This window comes from Centrocercus urophasianus, unplaced genomic scaffold (genome assembly GCF_019232065.1).
Source record: "Centrocercus urophasianus isolate 14NV4802_14NV808 unplaced genomic scaffold, USGS_Curo_1.0 seq_18, whole genome shotgun sequence".
NCBI classification, from domain to species: Eukaryota; Metazoa; Chordata; class Aves; order Galliformes; family Phasianidae; genus Centrocercus; species Centrocercus urophasianus.
In genome coordinates this window covers 11,586,936-11,608,510 of record NW_024884733.1, presented here as the reverse complement: position 1 = coordinate 11,608,510, position 21,575 = coordinate 11,586,936, and the positions used below count along the sequence as shown (strand labels likewise).

Here is a 21,575-nt window from a genome sequence, read left to right as displayed (position 1 = left end):
CACGCTGCGTACAGCGCTTCGCACGCCGTTCGGCGCCGGGCTCCCCTACGGCGGGGCGGGCTGTAAGGCGGCGGCGCTCGGGGAGCAAACGCGGCAGCCGCGCCGGGTGTCCAGGCTGCCATTAATGCCCTTCACACCGCGCAGACTTTTGTTTCCAGAGCCCGAGCTCCCCGCCGGACAGCCTCTCGTGCTCGTTCGCTCGCACTGTACGGAAGAGGCACCGCCGGGAGTCCCGGCTGCAAAATAGAGCGCCGCCACCTCGTGCTGCTTGAGCCTCGAGCGGCAGCTCCAGCTCCATCCGCAGCGCTGGGCGGGCCCGGCCGCAGCCTCGGGGCGGGAACATCGCTCTCGCGCGAGCCGTGCCGGCACCGCCTGCCTCGGAGCGGGGCCGGGCGGAACCGGTAAAGTTTATTTCAGAAAAGCAAGAAAAGGGGCGGGGGAAAGGCGCTCTGAGGGCGTTTGTAGCCGCTTTTACGGGCTGCGCCAACGGCCGTCCGGCCCGGAGCTGCGGACCGCGAGCGGTTGTGCTGTCCCGACCCCGTCCGCCGCCGCCTTCACCGGGAGCCGCGCGCGCGCCGCTGCGGGCCGCTCGTGAGTATGGAAGGCGCCCGGGCGCGCGGGCAGGGCTGCGTGAGGGGCCCGGCGGGCAGGAGTGACAGGTGCCAGGCTCCCCCTCCCGGGGGCGGCCGCGGCAGCTGCGGGGTCGGAACCGCTCTCGGGTGCCGCCGTTCGGGGGAGGGCGGGGTGCTCCCTTCCTCCTCCCTGCCCGCGCCCCGTCTCCTCTCGCCCCGGGGCTAGGGAAGATGTAAGCTGGCCCGGAGGCGGGAGGCGTTCCCCAGCGGCCGGCCGCTTGCCTGCCGGGTGCCCGCTGACCGGGGCTGTGTGTGTCTGTGTGTGTTCTCCCGGCAGGGCTCGCCGCTTTTCGCCCGCGCTGAGCCTGCCGCGAGCGGCCGCCGGCAGCCATGCCGAGCCATAAGGAGACGCGGGTGCTGCACCTCAACGAGATGGAGAAGCTGGACAAGACCCTCTTCAGGCTGGAGCAAGGTGGGCCGGGTTGTGGGAGGTCGGCGGGGGCTGTCCGCCGCCCTCGGGCAGCGAGAAAGGGAGGGAGGCCGGGGCTGGTTTGTGGTAGGGCTCTGTTTGCGCTTCTCCCTCTTCTAATGTTTTTTCATGCGGCCCCTGTGGGACCGAGGCTCTCCCTGCACGAACAGACTGTACTGACCCTGAAACGTCCTCATAAATCAAACTGTAGTGTTAATCCGTGCTGTGTTATGCAACACCTCGTCTTTAATACAATAATATTGAAACAGAGTAAAGATTACCTTTTGTAATGCTCAAGGCAACGCTTGAGAATACAGGACCCTAAATCTTATCTTGCCTGTCAGATTTCCCGAGCCTGTGCTGCATTGGTGTTCTGGCTGCATACTAATATGAACTTGATATTTCTCTTTGAAAGTGTTCTTAAGCATATTCCCTGAGACAATCCCACCTAGAACTGGTGTGTTATTATGCTGGTCAGCGAATTCAGGTTCTAAAGTCAAAGCCAGTCTATTTAGCAACCTTTTTCTCATGATGCAACTGTTATTGCTCATGAAACTCTTTTGCTTATTTTCACTTTTTGTTGGAGTCTCATGTTTAAGTACTTCAGTAAAGAGGATGGAGATTTGACTCTTGGGAATAAGAACTCCCTTCAAGTGTATCAGTTTTAAAACTTTCTGACAACATAATCTAGAAATGTTATTAGGGAAGAAGTGTAGTGCTGGCCCCAACCCTTATTATCTTCCTCCCAGTTGTGTAAGTTCTGTCAGAGGGACTCGGCAGTGCACTCCTATCAAACATTCAGAACACCTCTGCTGGTGACAGTCTCTCAGAGGGCATGGCTAATTTTGAGCACAGCGTTCTTCATATCAGTATAACTGTTACAGGAAATTAGATATTGATGCCATATATCCCTGTGCTCTAATTTTAGTCATCCCTGCAATAAAATGTCGGGACTGTACCAGAGGGAGTGCACTAAGCCTTCAGAAGTGATTTTTTTCATGGAAGATTTGTTTTTGTTGGCAATAAAATGAGCTTCATTTTACGTGACATCAGACATTCTGATCCTAAAACCACTGGTTTTACCTGAAGTTCTTGGTGTAGTTGTTGTTAATAAGAGAAGGTGTAAGCTTGGTGAGACTTTGATTTACATCTACTCAGAGATTGAATTCTCATATTAGATCTGCTAGGATTCTATACGATGAGCACTTATTTGGGTTGGTTTGTCTGTTTTACTTTGCTCCAATTTAAGATAGCATGTTCTAGGACTGTTCAATCTTTTAAATTCATTATTTAAAAGATTTCTCTTTTTACAAATACACAAATTTCTTTTACTTAAAATTACAATTTTGTAGACCATTAGGGCTAGTAGCTACTACTGTTATTACAGCCACCTTCATGACTGGTGTGTAATTCGGTAAAAGTCAGCAGCAGAGTGCAAACACTTGTACCTCTGTCAGTCACTTGAAAGGACCCTGTGACTAGCTAGGTACATGGTAACAGGCTCTCATACCTTCAAATAAGACCAACTCTGAAACCTGCTAGCTAAACTGTATTCTTCACAGCCAGCTGAACAGACTACAGCAAGTTTTAACATTATAATATTTTGAACTTAATTGTAGTGCCTTTATCATGGGTGTCTTTATTCTAAATACAGCTCTCCCTGAAGTGTGCGTGAGTTGCAGCATGTATACAAAGCTCACTTAAACTTGCTGAGCTCTGTTTAATGGTATGTGCCCTTTAGATTACAAGCAGATATCCATCACCTTGCAGTTAAACCGTAAGGAATGTAGACTTCAGTGAATTCTCTCAGTAGAGAATGAAGGAAATTGAATTATTATGGTTTCAAATTTGTTCCTTTCTTCCAAATAGTTTCATGAATCAACTTAATATATTGACTTGGTAAACTTGAATTTTACGTTTTAGTTTGTATTTTTTTTTTTCCACAGTGCTACAGCCTGCCTAAAATTGTATGTAGTCTGATGACTGTGACTTCTGTTGCATTTTATTTCCAACACTTTTTATAAAGCAAAGCAGAACAAATTGAATAGGAAAGACTTCAATGGAGAGTGCAAAGAAAAAAACTTGGAAAGCAGGAGGAAAAGATGCTATAGAAATATACCATTCTGCAAAAGGTCTTGGCAGATATGCTAGTGCATTGTCTTCTTAACATAAAACCGAAGTAGAGTTTGTTATTAGAGAGTAGGAATGTCCAGTCCTCCTGATGAGATTTTTCTTTTTTTCTTGAGGGTTTGAACTCCAGTTTCGATTGGGCCCAACTCTTCAAGGCAAGCATGTTACTGTGTGTACAAACTATCCAGCTTCTGGAGAAGTATTTGATCGCCACAAGTTCAGAACGTTATCATGGCACAATCCCACAGGAAAAGAGGATGACTCTGACAAATATTGCAAGTTAGATCTCCAAATTTCTGGGTCCTATCAGTACTATTTTAGTCTTGGGTAAGTGAACTATGCTTACAGCCATAATGCAGTCTGCTCCTTTGGTTTGTTTGAACCTGAAGAAATTGCTATTAAGAATAAAATCATAGTTTTTTTCTATGCATTTTTAATATACAACAACGAAATCTATCTGAATCTGCTCAATAGCAACAGCTGTTGAGATTGTTGAAAACTTTCTGATACAAATATGTTCTGAAGAATTTGCAGCTGTGAATATTGGAAAAGCAGAACAGTTTTACCAGATTTCAGTCATCAGATTTTAAACATAAGTGATTAATTTGTACTTTTTTCACTTAATAGGAAGTTGTTCTCTATCTTTCTAGCATAAAGGCTCTGTCATTCTTTACTTCACTTTATTTACTTCCTTCTTTGTTTCAACAGAGGAGGGTAACTGTAATGGCCTAGTACTCTGAGCTCCTGTAAGATAGCTGGTGGTTAGATTCCCTCTGGCTTAAAAGGACATTTAGCTCAGATCTCTTTCCCAGGATAATGCTCCAAATGGAGGTCTTTATGTAAAAGATAGGCAGTCCTGTTTTCTTTGTTTCCATCCATATTCTAAAAGAAGAAGCAGTATTCTGTCTCCCCAGGTAACAAAGTTATCTGACTTGCATAGAGTTTAAAACTGTGTGCTAATGGTGTTCTTATTAGCAGCTGCTGTAAGCCCAATAGAGAGATGCTGCCTAGGAGATCAACCTCTCTCCAGTGTTTCTGCTTACTCCACCTGCAATCCTTTCTCCCAAGCCACTCTGAGTTACTGTGCATTTGAAATAGTTGTGCTTGTTGGATTTTGTTTCTGAAACTGACTGGTGCAATGTGTGTTTATCATACCAATGAAAATTATTTCTCCTAGAAATGAGAAAAGTGGTGGAGGTTACATAGTTGTGGATCCTATTCTGCGTGTTGGAGCCGATAACCATGTGTTGCCTTTGGACTGTGTTACACTCCAGACATTCCTCGCTAAGTGTCTGGGACCATTCCATGAATGGGAAAATAGGCTTAAAGTTGCAAAAGAAACAGGTAATGCCAATATAGATATGAAAAGATAAACTTTTTTTTAATTAATCTTGTGACAAGAAAACAAACTTAAACTGAGTTCACAGTTAATTAGTCCTTTAGTTTGTAGATCAAATATCTTCCCCCAAATTTAATTTTAATTAACAGATTAAGTCAGTAGATTTAAGTAATCAAATTTAAGTATTTGCAGCAGTGCAAAAAATCAGGATTTCCTAATACTTTTATTGTATTCTATTGATTTCAGATAGATATGAAGTTTGTAGAAATTGGAGGATAATTTTTTTTAACTACTATTTAGAATTTTAAAGTAAAGATTCAGATTTAATTTATACTGGCTATTTCAAATGCTAGGCTTATGTATATGCTATAACTGTAACTTATTATGCATCTGTCTGTTAACTTCTTATATTGAAATTTGATTTTTCTTATGATATCAATGGTTTCTTATTTCATAGGTTACAACATGATCCATTTTACACCATTGCAGAAGCTTGGACTGTCTAGATCATGCTATTCACTGGCTGATCAGTTAGAAGTTAATCCTGAATTTTCAAGCCATAACAAAAAATGCACGTGGAATGATATAGGAGCTCTTGTGGAAAAAATGAAAAATGAATGGAATATGCTTTGCATCACAGATGTAGTCTACAATCATACTGGTATGATTTCTGTGTGAATAACCAAGTTTGTCCTGTAATTTTATTTCATTATTTCTTTCAACTTTTCCCCCTCAAAAAATCACTGATATTACATAGTCTCCATAACAGATGTAAGAGTATTTTGTATTGCTACTTGAGTTGAATAGAGCCTTTCTTAGATGGAATTAAAGAACCGTGCGTGTCTGTATTTTTCATACCACGCTTATGATCTGTGCTGTGCAGCTTTTAGCCTATAAAATGAATGTAACAAGCTTAAACTGACTACTTTCTTGATAACAGAATTATTACTGCTGCTATTTTTTTATTTTTTTTTTTTACTGCTCTAATTGTTTCAAATGCATGGAAAACAATCAGAATAGAGACAAGGAACTAGGATTAAGCAGTGGAGGAAATGTTACAGCTGTGTGTTGGTGGTGAAGTAGATAGTTTTGTTATTTTGTTTTTTAAGCATAAATGTGCTGGTGCACTGAAGTCTTGCATCTAAATGCTGTTCGTAGCTAACATTGTCTGCCCTGCAGAGAGGGACAGCGAGATTGTTCTCAAACTTGAGAAGTCAGTCACAGTATTTCGTTATCTGTAAGTTTAGTTATTTGGATTACAAGAATTTTTATTATGTTTAAAATGCACTTTTCATCTTACACTCTTGAGGACTGCACTGATTAGTATTCTTGTGACATGAGAGAGCAACAAGTTTCTGTTAACATTCATGTCCTCTGTCCTCTGATTTTTAAAAAAACGAAACCCTGAATCGTAGATTTCTGTGAATTACAAGCTTTTATTTGCTTTAGTTCTTTGGTGTTGACTGTTGCTAAACATTCTCAGCCAATCAGTCAGCAATGTAAAATGGGCCCTGTTGTTTGCCCTGTCTGTTTGTTGAAATGCTACTCTGAGTGTGATTAACCCTGTGTCTGAAGGGAATCTGGTTTTTGACATTCTCATCAGGAAAAAAAAACAGTTTCTTTCACTTTAACAACTAACAAAAAATTTAGTTTGTCTCACACGTGCTTGAGATCCTGTGCATTTGTGTGCTACCAAGGAAAATAAATGTTTTTGTGGACAGAAATATTTAAGTCAAAGCTAATTATTGAACTTCAGTATATACTTGAAAGCAGTCACATTGTTACTTGGTTACATTAGCAGAAGGACTTTTGTTAGTTTTCAAGCAGAGTCCATATTATTTTTCATTGATGGGATGGATGAGTAAACTATTTTTAAAATTATACTGTGGTGCATGGATGTTTGAGTGTGTTGAAATGACCAAGATTCTGTCTTAAGTTATTAATCAAACTGTACTTAGCTTCAAGCTTCTGAACTCACAATGAGAATTGAATTATTTTTTTTTTCCCCTTGTGGTTATTAACTATCAGAACCTCTTGATTTGCAGCTGACTACCAGCTTAGTTAAGTGCCAGATTTAGCATGAGCAGAAACGTGTGTAAATGATCGCTGACTGCTAAAGCTGTAGTTTTGCACATGCAGGTGGAGGTAGATATTTTAGGTGCTTCTGAAATGCAAAAATAAGTACTTAGGATGCTCTTTATGTACAACTTGATCAGAAGGAAATTTGACTTTGCTTTTTTTTTGATAATTTAACTATAAAATGTTTCACATTTATTTGGACGTGAAGGACATAAAATGTATAGTCAGTTATTTTGAGTGGACTGTGAATACTACACATCAGTTATTAATTCCACAGTATGGCTGCATTAAAGGCCTAAAGCACAGAGTTGTCTCATGACAAATCCTCTCAAGCTGTAACACAGCTCATGAGCTGTCACCTTACAGCAGTCAGTACCTGTGGTAGTTTCTTCTTTCAAGCTAAGACTGCTGTATAAAATGTCAGTGCTTCCCCACTGTTCCTACTGTACAGTCAGCCAACTGAGTTTCATTATGAAGTGGTTAAGCTTAAATGTCTGTGTTTTTTCTTCCACTGGGAAGAGGTATAGAATGTTTGTATAATAGAGAGTGGTAGGAATCAGTTTATGTTAATGTCTCTGTTATTTTCTATTGAAAGCAGCAACCATGGCCTGACCAAATGTGTGATGTAGATGAATGCACTTTTGGCACGTTAGTTGGAATGTCATAGATAAACTCGTAACCTTTGCCTGGTAACTGACTAGATGAGCCCTGCTGATCGTTTTCCCTTCAGTGTATTCGAACAAGCAACCTGAAATAAGAATACTGTATTCACCTGCATTTACTTTTTTCCAAGAGATAGAAAAAGGATAATTCTTTTCTGAGCTGAAGTAAAACATTTCTTTCTTTCAAAAGAGGCTACTGTTGTCTAAATGCAATAATTTAACACTTCTGTAAATCTTACTTCCAAGCCCTTGGCCAGTGACATCAAACACCACCTTTGTTTGGCTTCATAAAGGGAAAAACAAGTCCTAGGCAGTGAGCATCACTACCAGACCTTGTTTCTGTTTAGTTTATATAACAATAAATGTGTCTTTTGAGCAGCATGAAATAGGGTAATCCTCTTTACATAAAGATGTATTGACTTTTAGAACTTGTTTTCTCTAATTCTCCATCTTCCTATTGAATTTTTTTTTTTGTACTTGTTTGTGAGGATTGTTGCTATCTGTAACAAATGTAATCACAAGATTTGCTTTGTGCAATTTTTTTCTCCAGAAGCAGACTTTTTTTTTTTTTTTTGATGCTATAAATCATACAATCATTTATGCTGGAAAAGATACGTAAGAATATCAAGTCCAACTATCACCACCAAGTCCTCTGCTAAGCCATTTCCCTAATAGACACATCCACACATCTCTTAAATGCCTCCAGGGATGGCAACTCTATCACTTCCCTGTGCAGACTCTTCCAATACCTAACTACTTTTCTGTAAAGAAATGCTACCTGATACTCCATCAAAACCTTTTTTAGCATAACCAGATGGCATTTCTTCTTATCACAAAATGTAGCTCTATGCATCAGAATTAGTAGAAGGCCTGTTGACTTTTTTTCCCCCCCAATAGGATTATAGTAGATTTAGACTGTACTGCCTTTTTAGAACTCCTTGTATTTACTCATGAAAGTCCTTTGTAATAAACTGTGGTTCTTGCTGAAAGAGCAGACTAGGATAGTTTGGGCTTTTGAGGGTGAGGTCACTTTGTTTGTTTGTTTGCTTTTCAAATTGTACGTATACTTTATTTTAAAAAAAAAAAAAAAAGTGATCTGATTGGCCCAGAATATTTTTTATCAGCATGAATTTATCACTACTTTATGTAGCTTTAAATTAAGTACAGTGCTGTTAGTTGTACGTGACATTTTAAACCAAGAAGATCTTAGCTTCCAGAAGTAGTTTGACCTTATAAACATGGAGTTTTGCCATCTTCGTAATGGTCTTGAAATGTAATGCAGGAGGGTGTATGAATAGCTCTTCTAAACTATGGAGTGGGAAAGTACATTCATTTCTTTACTTTTGAATTTTTTTTTGTTTGGACTTGGAAGTAAGCAAACTGGTTTTTTAGTTGTTAATTTTTCTGCTACGATTTGGGGCATGTTAATTACTATTTCTGTTTTCAATGTAATATTTACTTAATTTCTTCTATTTGATACTTTATCTGCTTTTCTAACCTATTGTGTTATTAAGATGTCTTCTATGATGAATGATTTTAAAAAGTCTCGGAAAACATGAGCAGCAACTTTTTGTTACACACCACCTTTTTTTTGCGTATGTTGTTTTTAAGTTGCAGAGATTCATTCAAAAAGTGCATTGAAATTTTTTTCAGTTAAGCTATATGATTAGAACAGTTTTAAAAATAGAAATGAATCATTGAAACCTTTTTCTTCTTTGTCATATTTCAAGAATTAAAGTTCCTGTTGCTCTGTATGCTTTAACTCCCTATTGTATGCATAGAATTACATCAGAATTTCACACTCAGTTTCAAGTTAAGATTCCTTAACTTTGAGTTCATACCTAATGGTACTTGCGGATGCCACTGGATACAATCAGAAAATAGATACATTCATGTTTAATCTGAACTAGAGTTCAGTTTGCCTTGTACAGACAGTGTGAGATGCTCTGGCATCCCTTTCCACCAGTATACTTTCATTTATTTACACAAGCTGCTTTTGATTAGTAACACAAGCTAATCCATTCTTACAAGTCCATCTTTATATACGTTAATTATTTCTGGAGGGATGTGTATGTTCCTATGTCTTGCTCTGCGTGCTTGTGCATGTGTAGCATCAGATAAGGGTAAGAATGAAAACATATGTAACACCTTAAGCCATTATAAATCTTGGTTTGGGGTGTAAATTTTACTTTCAATACAGAACAGGAGTTTCAGATCCTTTATTTGATTTATTTCCAGCAAAACAAATGTGGCTTTTCTTTCCTTACTGGTTTAGAATTGCTGATATTGTTACATATTTTGATATAACAAAAAGATTCTGTGCAGTCTCTGCAACTGTGTTGAGGTACAAATAGCTATCAGTGATGCACAGATCTTCTTAAGATGCTATTGTCTATTAGCATGGAAAACGTGAACTGAAATGTGAGCTATTTAAACATACTGCAGTAGCTTAGCTTTCTGTTAAGATTTCTGCATAAAATAACTAAGTATTCAGCATGTGTACTTCTTCCTTCCTCCCTTTGTTGAATAAGCTGCTAACAGTGAGTGGCTCAGGATGCATCCAGAATGTGGCTACAACCTTGTAAATTCTCCTCACCTGAAGCCAGCCTGGGTCTTAGACAGAGCTCTGTGGCACCTGAGCTGTATGGTGGCTGATGGAAGGTGTATTGATAAAGGAGTCCCTCCCTTGATAGAAAATGATCATCACCTGAATGTAAGTAAATGAGAATTAAATATAAGCTAATGAACATTGTAAATATCTGATTCATTTACCAATCTGAATTACCAATCCACAATCCTGTTGTGGAAACACACAGCAAATGTACTTTGCAGGTATGTTTAACAAAACAAATCTTTATTCCTGTATTTTTTTCCCTCTGACTGATTCATACGAGCATTTAGCTTTTCTTTGGTTATATTAATCATTAGCCTCAACTGACATAGTTTTTATTTTTACAGTGTATCCGTAAAATCATTTGGGAAGATATATATCCAAAAATTAAACTGTGGGAATTTTTCCAAGTGGATGTTAATAAAGCTGTGCAGCAATTTAGAACCCTTCTAACTAAAGGTAAAGGAAGAGTGTGTTGCTGGAGCAGGCAGATTCTTTATTTATATTTCAAGAAAATTTATGGGTAAACTCTAAAAGGCCCAAGCTGGAAAACCAAATAATCCTGCTTGTTGTTATGTGAAAAATCTACTATGCTGATCTAAACATATGAGGATTTTTGAGTCCTGGTAAAGTCTTTGAAGACTATGCTTAGTAGTCTGGGAAGCAGTTTCAGTAGAAAAGAGGAGAATTTAAAAATATATAAATTACTGTTTTCATCAGAATCCAATATTGTAACTGAGCACAAATATTTTTGAGTAGCCAACTCTGTCATACCTTAAATATTCTTCTCTTTATTCCTTCAAAGTTTTTTGTCTACCCATATACTGCTTGTGCTTGAACAGTGTAAGTTCTCTGTCTTCTATATGTAATTTCTATTTTATTGATACTGTTTTCTTTTTGTCCTCAGGCAAAATAGGCACTAAGTCTGATCCAAATCAACATCTTCAAATAGTTCAAGACCCTGATTATAGAAGATTTGGTTCTACTGTAGATATGAACATAGCACTGGCAACGTTCATACCACACAGGTATTGTATTGTTAACCACAAGTTAAAATTTACTTGTAAAGTTAAATTTACAAAAAAAAAATCAGAGATAAACATCTTGCTTCATTTGAGTTACTTGTTTTAAAACTAAATTATTCTAATTGCTCTCTGCTCTTTCTTTCTGCTAAGCAACGGACCAGGTGCAATAGAAGAATGTTGTAACTGGTTTCGCAAGAGAATTGAGGAACTGAATGCTGAGCAATACAGGCAGATTCATCATCATCAAGAGCAGGTTTTACAGCTTCTGTGTTTTAAATGCTGAGTTGTTTTGCATTGCAAATAAATTCAGGCATTCTAATAATGCATAATCTAATTATTTCTAGGCTGTCAACTGTCTTGCAGGAACGGTGGTATATGAACGTCTGGCTGGTCATGGTCCTAAACTAGGCCCTATTAGTAGAAAATATCCTTTAGTTACCAGGTATTATTTTTTTTTTTGTTGCTAAAAAACTATGAGAATCTATTCAGGGAATGTGAATGTAAAGTTCACTAACAGTAAACATTTGTAAATGCAATTATGTCTTTTCTCTCCCATAGACAAATGTTACTTCATCAGTAAACTGGCTACATTTTAAAGAAAAAAGATTTAAAAACAAATGTGACGTTGGAGGGTGTTAAATGTGCTCAGAGCGCACTAGAACCTTATGTAGTGCCAATTGCTCTTCTAGGTGGAAAAGGAGTGGAACTAGAAAGGTTGAAGTCTGATGCACTTAGTGCCACTAATGTATCTGAAGAGCTGTGACTTTAATCTTACCCTACCACTTCACACCAAGATAGTGACTGCCTCCATCCTTTGTCCTTCAAAACAAAAACAAAAAAAAAACCCAATAGATAATAGTGACTTTTCTAACAACAGCTAGTTGTATTTTTTTTGTCTTCAAGTCAGTTCATAGCAGATATTTTAATTTTTAAGACAGTGGATTTCAGTTAACGCATTTTTTTTAAATTGCCTGTCAATTCCATAGGTATTTTACTTATCCATTCAAAGACCTGACTGTGGAGGAAGAACAAAGTATGATGCATCAACCAGATAAAGCTTGTTATTTCATGGCCCATAACGGATGGGTTATGGGTGATGATCCTCTTAGAAACTTTGCAGAACCAGGTTTGTAAAACAAATTTGAATAGTCTTGTTAACCTTTTAATATTCTAGCTGAAGCATAACAAATAGGCTAAATGCTTAGTCTACTTTATTTAGTCTACTTTTTTCCACAAATATTCCTATAAAGTTACAACAAGCCAAATGGCAGGCAGATACTCTTAATTATAGCACTTCTATTTCTATTCAGCACATTGAAGAGTAACTATAAAAATAGATTTGAGATACTATTTCACAAGATTTGAGACAGAAATTACCAGCTTTCTGCCACTGAAATAAGGACATCTTTCCTCCCCTATTTCTGTTGCTGATTACCCTGTGCTCTTTTCCAACACTGCTACTTGTTGGCACTTCCATGAGGCAGTAGAAAAGTAACGTGATGGAATCATGAATATTAGTACATTGCATTAGTGAGCAAAAACACTTTTTGAAATATCCACTGTGCACCAGTCAGGCAGTTGAGAGGTGAGCAATTGAGATGATGTTGGGATGGATGGCGGAGAGGGACTCATTCCTCCCATCTTAGCATCAGTGGCAAAGGAGCAAGTCACCTTTGCTCCCTGTGTGACTGATATATTGTGAAGTCTCTTGACATAACTGTGTAAATAGAACCACACTGAAAAAAAACATTGGTATGTCATTGCAAAATTGCCAGTAGTTATAATCTAAAGGAAAGGCTGTATAGTTAATTTCTGAAATACTAGCTCACAGATAATTTCTTCAAAACCCTCAATTACATTTAAAAAAAATGAATGAAGAATACTGGTGAGTATTTTTGTTGGGTGGTTTTAGGGCAGTAGGAGGGCGAGGTTGTTGAAAATAACACTTAACTATGATGAAGTTAGACATTTAGCGATTATATTTTTTTTAATAAAGACGTCTTAAAAATATATATATATATATATTCACTGGGAGGAGAATGAGATTAGGTAGTACTTTATGTCAATCTTCAGTTTCTATTGATGACAGAACAGTCTTTTTCTGCAGAGACTGTGTTGATCTATTTATTTTCTATTCTTTGTAGCCCATATTCTGCATCAGAACAGAAAGGACCATCCTTATGCTCACAAAGTGAAGGATTGCTAGTGACTGAACTGAAAATATTGATGTTGGTGTTAAAAGCTAACTGCTAACAGTGTTCTTTCTGTCCCTGACTTAAGTTCATTCTAGGTATTTGTCAGCTCTGCTTTAGGGGCACCTTCAGTGTGTGGTTCGTAATACCTGTTTATGCAGGCATTGTCAAGAAAATTAATCCACCTAAGTATGTGCATAACTTGTAAAGGTATCACAGGGTATTTATTTACCATTCAGGAAAACGCATACTAACTTCTTCAGGGATAGCAATGCTATTTGTAAACTGAATCAAATAATGGCCAGTTTAATTAAATTTCAAAAAAGGCAGATTTTGCTGTGTCTGCTTTAGAAGATAATCCATTTGATAATCCACAATGAAATGTGCCAGTGGAACTTTATGTTTGCAATATAATCTGTAGCCATTTCACTGCCTTCTATTAGTTTTTTCCTTTACACATCAATAAAGATGATAAGTGTTTTGTATGTGTTTTTCTGTTGCCTTTTCTGGGTAATCCTGGGCAATTTTTTTTCTTTTGGCCACTGTTTTTAGTAATTTGTTATTGTGTTGTCTCTGAATTGATCTATGACTTTTTGTGTTTCATATACTTGTGTCCCACATTTAGTCTCAGTAGGAATAGTGTGTACCATAAAGCAGTGTAAGGAGATGATACATAAGGGCATGAGTACAGCAATTGAAACGCAGCTAGTTTTGTAACTTAAACAAACTTAGTGTATATCCAAAGAAAATTGTTTTTTTCTGTTTAAGTTTCTACGTCAAGACTGTGATACTATAGTGTAGATTGTGCCTAAATTAACATTTTTGGTAGCGGAAGCATCTTAAAATCCCTGCTTTCTTCCTGCTAGCTGCTAGTTCTTATTATGTATCTGTCATCGTATATGCCCATGACATGAGCCTTATGGAATTAGTCTGACTGAATGATGATCTCTTTGCTAAGGCAGGATTGCTTTTCGGATGAATAAGTTTCCTATCTAATCCAAGGTTCAACCACTGAAGTAATATCAGTATAGCTAAACTGGAAATAGCTGAGAGCGATGCAGCAGCTCTGTCTTAGCTATCCAGAATAATGCTGAGCTTATTCATGCTTTGATTGGGCTTTGATACAGTGAATATAAACAGACTTTCAGAAGACTGATGGCTCAAAGACAACAGTATTTCTCCTGCTGCACTTTAATTATTGAAAACTCCATTTTATTGTGCTCAGATATTACTTGTTGCAAATAACACTGAAAAAATATCTCGATACTGCCATGTCAAATACCTGTTTCGTATGGGAGATGTCACTTTTTTAGTTAAGACTGTTTAAGTCTTTGCCACAGTTAAAATTCTGGCATAAATTGAGGTTTATTCTATATACACTTGAACTCCAATTTATACAGTGTTGGTTATTTTTCTTTTAGTAGATTACATCAAAAAGAAGTTAAAACAAAAAAAAAGAAGGTAAAATAAAACTAGGTTCTGTGGAGGATAAATATTGTAGAGACCTCGTCCATTTAAGTTACCTATCCACCTGAGTACTTAAGAAATTTGGCTTATGACATTGCAATCTGCTGTTAGCAAAAGATTATATTCTGAACTGTGGCTGTGGCAGTTTATTTATGACAAGTGAAGTGCTTTTTAGAGTTGGACCAGCATAGACATCCAAACTAGTGATTCTGTTCATACGTATGCTATTTTATAAATGACTAACTTTGTGAAGTTTCTGGAAATGAAGTATTATGCTGTTGAATTCGCCACGTTCATTGCTCTTTTTCTCGAGTACAACTGCCATATTTAAAGAAATAAATGTAATTTAGTGTCAGTCTTGAGAATTTCAGTATTACTACTGAATTCAATTATTCCATTGGAGTGGTCTGAAATTATACAATAGTAGAAGGGATATAGATTCTGAGTTAATGTGGTTGTTGTTAGAATTTTTACTCATAATCACAGCATCTTCCTACTCTTAAGCAGTAGAAGACAAAATGCCACATCTTTTGGTACACATTCGATCCAATATGTATACTACAGTGCATTGATTTCCCTTTCAGGTTCAAATGTGTACTTGAGAAGAGAGCTTATTTGCTGGGGAGACAGTGTGAAACTGCGGTATGGTAACAAACCCGAAGACTGCCCGTACCTCTGGGCACATATGAAAAAATACACTGAAATCACTGCCAAATATTTCCATGGTGTTCGTCTTGACAACTGTCACTCAACACCTATTCATGTAGCTGAGGTACGTGAAACTAAGCACACTGATGGTAAAGCAGCTTCTGAATGGGAAATAAGTTGTCCTCTGCTTATACAAAATCTACAGGGTTTGTGTGAATAAAGCTTCCTCAGTGTAGACAATGTTTTCGACTGGCAATATTTAGATGTAATTCTAGTTACTCTGAACAGTTAGCGAAATGGTGTAGCTATTGTATGTTTTCATTCTTTATTTCAACTGAAACACCAAAGGCAGTGATGGGTATGGGAAACTTCTCTCATGCAGCTGCAGACTGAAATGCAATCACTGCTAGTATCTAGTATGTCAGTTCTAGTCATGGTCATTTCTAAAACTTGGTAAACATTATTAGTGTTTATTTGCCATATGTGTTTCACTGTTGCTGAATTAGACTGGAAGGTTTCTACATTTCATAATTCAAATGTTGGCAAAAACATCAGCAGAAAGTTTACTCAGGCTTATTGCTTAGATTTAGTGCTTGCTCCCTATGGAGCTGACTACATCCAGAAATTGTACTTAACTAGTAAAGTAGTTTTACACAGGTTTGAGTTGTGTAGTTTGCTGTGCCGTGTCTTAGCTCTGGCACAGAGCTTACCTAGATCTGTGAACTCAAATTAGCTGATGTGTGCGCACGGAAGTTGTGCTTCTAAAATGCAGTTTTTAAACACTTGCACCATTTGTACACTTGTTACTATTTTTGGAATAGTAACTTTTGAAGGCTTACTAGATCTTTTCCATCTTGATTTTGCACCATTTATTTAAAAACAAAGTTGCAATTGGCTTAAAATCTTGAGGATATTTTCTAGAATTATTTAGATAATTTGTAAATTTCCACAGAGTAAAAACAATTTTATGAATGCTACCTGTTATGACTATTTTCATGAATCGCATGTATGAAGAACGCATTTATATTTGGTTAACATTCACTCTGATGATTGCCTGTACGTAGCTGACAATGGATGACTTCCATTAAAAATGTATTATGATCTATAGGAGATGCTAGCTACAGCCAGATCAGTCAGACCTAATCTTTATGTGATAGCTGAACTCTTCACGGGCAGTGAGTACATTGACAATGTTTTTGTCAACCGCCTGGGAATTACCAGCCTGATTAGAGGTACAATAAGCAGTTGAAAGTTGTAGAGGATTGTTATGTATGGTTTGGAGTTTTTAATGTGAAACTAACATTGATATGCTTTTTTTTCTCTTACATATTTATGTTCTTTGCTTATGCAATTATCTTCTCTTCTTCATGTTGTACTTAATTCCTCCTCTGTTGAATCTTAAACCTTATTTTTTGCTTATGTTTGTGTCATCCTCAACTGTTATTTAAATTACTTAATTTTGGCTTTCTATTTATCCTTGCTGCATGGCATTTTCCTATTTCAATCCCTGCCTAGCTTTGAAATTTGTCCTCTTTTATGTCTACCTTTCCCCTTTCTGTGGCTTTTTTGGCTGTGCTTTTTGCAGTACATGCTGGACACAGCTAGAAAGTTGCGAGCTGATTTGTTTGTAGTGGCTGAACTGTTCACAGGAAATGAGGAGCTGGACAATATCTTTGTGAATAGTCTGGGCATTACCTCCTTAATAAGAGGTAGGCTTGCTGTGCATGTGCAATGCAAGAAATTAGTGTGAACTTTCCAGCTGGAGATTATAGAGAATGGGATTGGGATTTTCACTGAAGAAAAGATTCTTTCTGGATTACATGCTTCTAATTTCATATTCAATGTAATGTATTTGATTCTCAGAAACAAACAAACAAACAAACAAACAAAAAACAAACACCAAAACATTACAGTGTTAACTGGAGGTTAAATATTTCACTTCTGTTACAGTAAGGGAGAAAAGAAACTGTAGCACAGCTCCGCTATGCAAGTGCTGCATCAGATCTGACTTTTGTTGCATGAGTTTCCTAAATCCTCTGGGGAAACCAGAGAGGGGAAAAAAAGCTCTTTTGTCCCTCTCCTACTTTTATGCACTATAGTAAACAGAGTACTTCAAGTTTGTGTATCCATATTGGAGAAAAAAGTTTTAATGTGATATTTGAACGCGCCAAAATAAAAAATGTAAAATTCTGCATTTAACATCTATGCCCGCTGTGCTACATGGTAGCAACTCTTATGCAAACACTTATCTATTTTGTTCTATAGAGGCCATGACAGCTTATAATAGCCATGAAGAGGGAAGGCTGGTTTATCGTTTTGGAGGTGAGCCTGTTGGCTCTTTTGTTCAGCCACGTTTGCGGCCTTTGGTGCCAGGAATAGCGCATGCGCTCTTCATGGATATTACACATGACAATGAGTGTCCAATTCAGGTAAGCATGTAAATTGGAAACCAGAATTTGTTTATTCTTTTCTAAATTGATGTTTCTGAATGATGGGAGGGCTTGTTGCAGTCTGCATGCTTTTTTTTTTTCCCTTCTCAGCAATATTTAGAAAACTGATTCACTGGAGGTGAAAACTTGAAAACGTGAAAAACAGAAGTCCTACTGACTATTCAGTGAGCTGTTTTGGTTCTTTCATTCCAGCTGCTAATTGGTTTTGTATGATAGTTCATCTGTTCTCCTACACTCCTGTTTTCCAGGAGAGGATGAGAGAGAGAATGGTGTGAACTGAAATGCTTATATTTGAGGATTGCTCTTATGTTGCTTTTGCTAGTGCATTTGCAGTTAAGTCATCAATAAATCTATTATTGAGAAAATTATAAGCACGTGGTAAGTAATTAGTTCCTCTATTAAACTGAGTTTATCTTCTGTTTGCTGAATCGGGAGGGATGAATTATATATCTTACTTGTTTTGTATGTGATTTTATTTTATTTTTTTAATCCTAGCACCGATCTGTGTATGATGCACTTCCAAGTGCAATGATTGTTTCCATGGCGTGTTGTGCTACAGGAAGCACCAAAGGTTATGATGAACTAGTACCACACCAGGTCTGTGTTTACAGCTTAACTTCTAAATTACTTTTAAAAACATATATTTGATCCTAAGTATTTTAACACTGAGTTTTTTCTGGTATCGGTTTGTGAGCTTTTGGTTTTTGTTTTTCAAGGGTTTATTTGTTTGTTTTTAGCATGTTTTTATTTTGGTTTTAAATTCCAAGCAGTTAACTGGTTAGCATTCCTTGGGTTGTCTAATTTCATATGAAATCTGAATTGATTACATAATTGGAATCGCCATTTGTTTGTTTTTAAGTGTAGTTGATATTTGCAAAAAGTTAATTTCCCTACAGATTTCCGTAGTATCTGAAGAGAGATTTTATTCAACCTGGAATCCACAAGCACACCTGAATTCTGGTGAAGTTAATTTCCAGACAGGAATTCTAGCTGGAAGGCTAGCCATGAACAGACTGCATCAGGAGCTGGGAACTAAAGGCTTCAATCAGGCAAGACACGGGGTAACAATTTGATTTTCTATATTTATATTTTGAATGAGCCTGTTTGTAATGATATGCCTTTTCTAGGTGTATGTAGATCAAGTTGATGAAGATATAGTAGCAGTGACACGACATTGCCCTAACACCCACCAGTCTGTTGTGGCTGTAAGCAGAACTGCTTTCAGGGATCCAAAGACTTCCTTCTACAGTAAAGAAGTACCTGAAATGTGTATCCCAGGTAACCAGATTTCTTTGCAAGCAGTAATGTGTATGTGTGTGTGTATTAATTCAAGGTATTCCTATTCTTTTTTTAACACACAAACTTAATGTGTCAATTTTCAGTATATAACACCACTTTTGTGGTACTAATCTGTGTGCACCAAAGGTGGTTAAAGAAATAACAACAAACTTGCTTGGGATTTTCAAAGGTTTTCATATTTTCATACAACTTTCTGCTGTAACTTCCCCATGTATCTGTGTTTATGAAATGGTAAGAAAAGAGGAAGTTGATTAGCTGTACAGGGTGCTGGAAGGGATTACTGTTCTTAAATGTAAGTTGTTACTCTTGGAAAATTCACCATCCATATCTGTAGCTTGGAAACTAGTCTAATGCTTTAAAAAACAACAATAAAAATAACAAGTTCTAGTTCACCATTTGATAATTGATTTAATGGTTTATTTTATTATAGAATGAAAAGAAATGCAATTTTAAAATAAGATAGTTGATGAGTGTGTAATGAATACTTTATGGGTTATTTATAGCACTTCCCATGTGTTTTGTTAGTTAGTCTTTTGTTGTACCATAGAGGCTTGCATTTTACATATTTAGTTTTTTAGTTCTTGATTTTTTTAGTTCATGTATTCAAAAGTGTTAGCTCTCATTTAATCCATATGAATAGCTGCAACATGGTTTTGCTTTTCTTAGGAAAAATTGAAGAAGTAGTATTTGAGGCTAGAACTATAGAGAAAAGCACTAGTCCTTACAGAAAAGATGAACATTTCATAAATGGATTGCCTAATTTCACAGTGGAGCTCAGAGAGCATATCCAGGTAATTATCCTTATTCATCTGTGTTCTAATGTAATATCTTGTTATGATTTTTTTTACCTTAGAAAAAAGACATTGATTTTCAGTTGCGAATATGTTCTCTTTTCTAAGATTAAAGACAGTAAAATTATAAAGCAAGCTGGAACTGCCATAAAAGGGCCAAATGAATTTGTCCAAGAAATAGAATTTGAAAATTTAACACCAGGAAGTGTAATAGTATTCAGGTACGTTTTACTAATTGCTAAATGGCTGTACTAGTTAAAATAGAATATTAGGATTCTTTGTTTTTGAGATTTGGGAAATGGTTATGATAAGTACTTCATTCTGTAAATTATACATTCATATTTCAGAGTTAGTCTTGATCCAAAGGCACAAGAAGCTGTTGGTGTACTTCGCAATCATCTGATTCAGTTCAGTCCTCACTTTAAATCTGGGAGTCTTCCTGATGATCATTCAGCACCTATATTAAAAACATTATTTTCTTCGTAAGTATTCTTTGGGTTTCTAAATGAGAACTACAGTAAGAGCAAAAATGTCTGAAAATTTAAAGAAAGGATTTGTTGCTGTTTTTATGGTTGGATTTTTGGATTGTTATAAAACTGAGATTTTCTTTTCATACGTATAATACTGAACAGAATTGATACTTAAAAGGTTTCCAGGCTCTTTCATTGTTGTTCTGCGTAATTGTGACTTAAAGTAGACTTCCTAATGTGGAGTGTGTTGTGTTTTGTTGTTTGTTTCTGTTTTTCCAGAATTGCATCTAAACTAACTTTGGCTGACTTAAATCAAGTGCTGTATAGGTGTGAGTCAGAAGAACAAGAAGATGGTGGAGGTTGTTACAATATACCAAACTGGTCATCCCTGAAGTATGCAGGTCTCCAAGGTAATAGTTTCAGAATTCTATTTTTTTTCTGTCAGGGAAATGGATAAAATAGAGTTCCTCCCTCTAGATCATTCTTTAGTACTGTTTAATGGCTAGTGCTACTGCTTAGACAAAAAATACGTGCTTTCTGCTTCATCATGTTAATCAGTGTTTTAACCCAGGGAATCAAATTGTAGAAACATAATTGAACTACAACTTTTTCCCAGTATTCTAGAATTCAAAATTAATCATAAAATTAGCATAGATTGGCTTGGATTAGAATGGACTTGAAAGATCATCTAGTTCCAACCCTCCTTGCCATGAGCACCGTCAGATAAGTCTGCCCAGGGCCCCATCCAACCTGGCTTTGAACCCACCCCAAGGTGTGGTGGGGCATCCAGTTTCCCTGGGCAACCTGTGCCAGTGCCTCACCACCCTCTGACTAAAAAATTAATTTCAATATGTTTTAAACACCAGTCTCTGGCATTTAAAACAAACAGCAAATGTAAATAATGTATGTGAAACTAATATGAGAAGTCATTTATTAAACCAGAGGCACTACCAGATAAATAAGGAGTGTCAGTCATTTATCAGGCATGAATTTCATCAAGCAACATTTATTCCATGGGGGTTTTTGTGACTGTGTAGGATATACTCTGAGGAAACAGCAAATGAGTTGTATCCTAACTCTCTCTGCAGATCAAGAGAAGTATTGTAGTTAAAGCCAACTAATGTTATCTGTTGCTTTGTAACTTTTCCTCTTGGAAACATAATTTCTGTTTGTGTTATTTATATGTCCTATAATACTGTGTTGGATTTATCTCTTCAGGGTTAATGTCAGTAATGGCAGACATTAGACCAAAGAATGATTTGGGACATCCATTCTGTAATAATTTAAGATCTGGAGACTGGATGATCGATTATGTCAGTAATCGTCTGATTTCACGTGCAGGAGCCTGTGCAGAAGTGAGTAAAAAGATAT

General features: G+C 37.2%; 1 protein-coding gene across 2 annotated transcripts in view; it reads left to right on the top strand.

Annotated features, from left to right (window-relative positions):
* The first annotated feature begins 924 nt into the window (after nucleotides 1–924).
* The window catches only part of AGL (amylo-alpha-1, 6-glucosidase, 4-alpha-glucanotransferase), a 35,824-nt gene continuing 15,173 nt past the window's right edge, over nucleotides 925–21,575 (top strand). Inside the window, exons 1-21 of one of the 2 annotated variants that reach the window (XM_042819366.1) lie at nucleotides 925–1,044; nucleotides 3,288–3,498; nucleotides 4,349–4,515; nucleotides 4,968–5,171; nucleotides 9,783–9,964; nucleotides 10,210–10,321; nucleotides 10,770–10,890; nucleotides 11,038–11,140; nucleotides 11,232–11,329; nucleotides 11,874–12,013; nucleotides 15,131–15,318; nucleotides 16,303–16,426; nucleotides 17,460–17,623; nucleotides 18,140–18,241; nucleotides 18,541–18,693; nucleotides 18,772–18,922; nucleotides 19,610–19,734; nucleotides 19,843–19,955; nucleotides 20,082–20,216; nucleotides 20,484–20,614; nucleotides 21,423–21,559. In XM_042819366.1, the coding sequence (XP_042675300.1) occupies nucleotides 963–1,044; nucleotides 3,288–3,498; nucleotides 4,349–4,515; nucleotides 4,968–5,171; nucleotides 9,783–9,964; nucleotides 10,210–10,321; nucleotides 10,770–10,890; nucleotides 11,038–11,140; nucleotides 11,232–11,329; nucleotides 11,874–12,013; nucleotides 15,131–15,318; nucleotides 16,303–16,426; nucleotides 17,460–17,623; nucleotides 18,140–18,241; nucleotides 18,541–18,693; nucleotides 18,772–18,922; nucleotides 19,610–19,734; nucleotides 19,843–19,955; nucleotides 20,082–20,216; nucleotides 20,484–20,614; nucleotides 21,423–21,559 (2,943 nt within the window). In that variant the 5' untranslated portion in view covers nucleotides 925–962. Of the gene's footprint in view, nucleotides 1,045–3,287; nucleotides 3,499–4,348; nucleotides 4,516–4,967; nucleotides 5,172–9,782; nucleotides 9,965–10,209; nucleotides 10,322–10,769; nucleotides 10,891–11,037; nucleotides 11,141–11,231; nucleotides 11,330–11,873; nucleotides 12,014–15,130; nucleotides 15,319–16,302; nucleotides 16,427–16,779; nucleotides 16,904–17,459; nucleotides 17,624–18,139; nucleotides 18,242–18,540; nucleotides 18,694–18,771; nucleotides 18,923–19,609; nucleotides 19,735–19,842; nucleotides 19,956–20,081; nucleotides 20,217–20,483; nucleotides 20,615–21,422; nucleotides 21,560–21,575 lie in introns of both variants that reach the window. The other variant, XM_042819365.1, reaches the window with a different exon arrangement.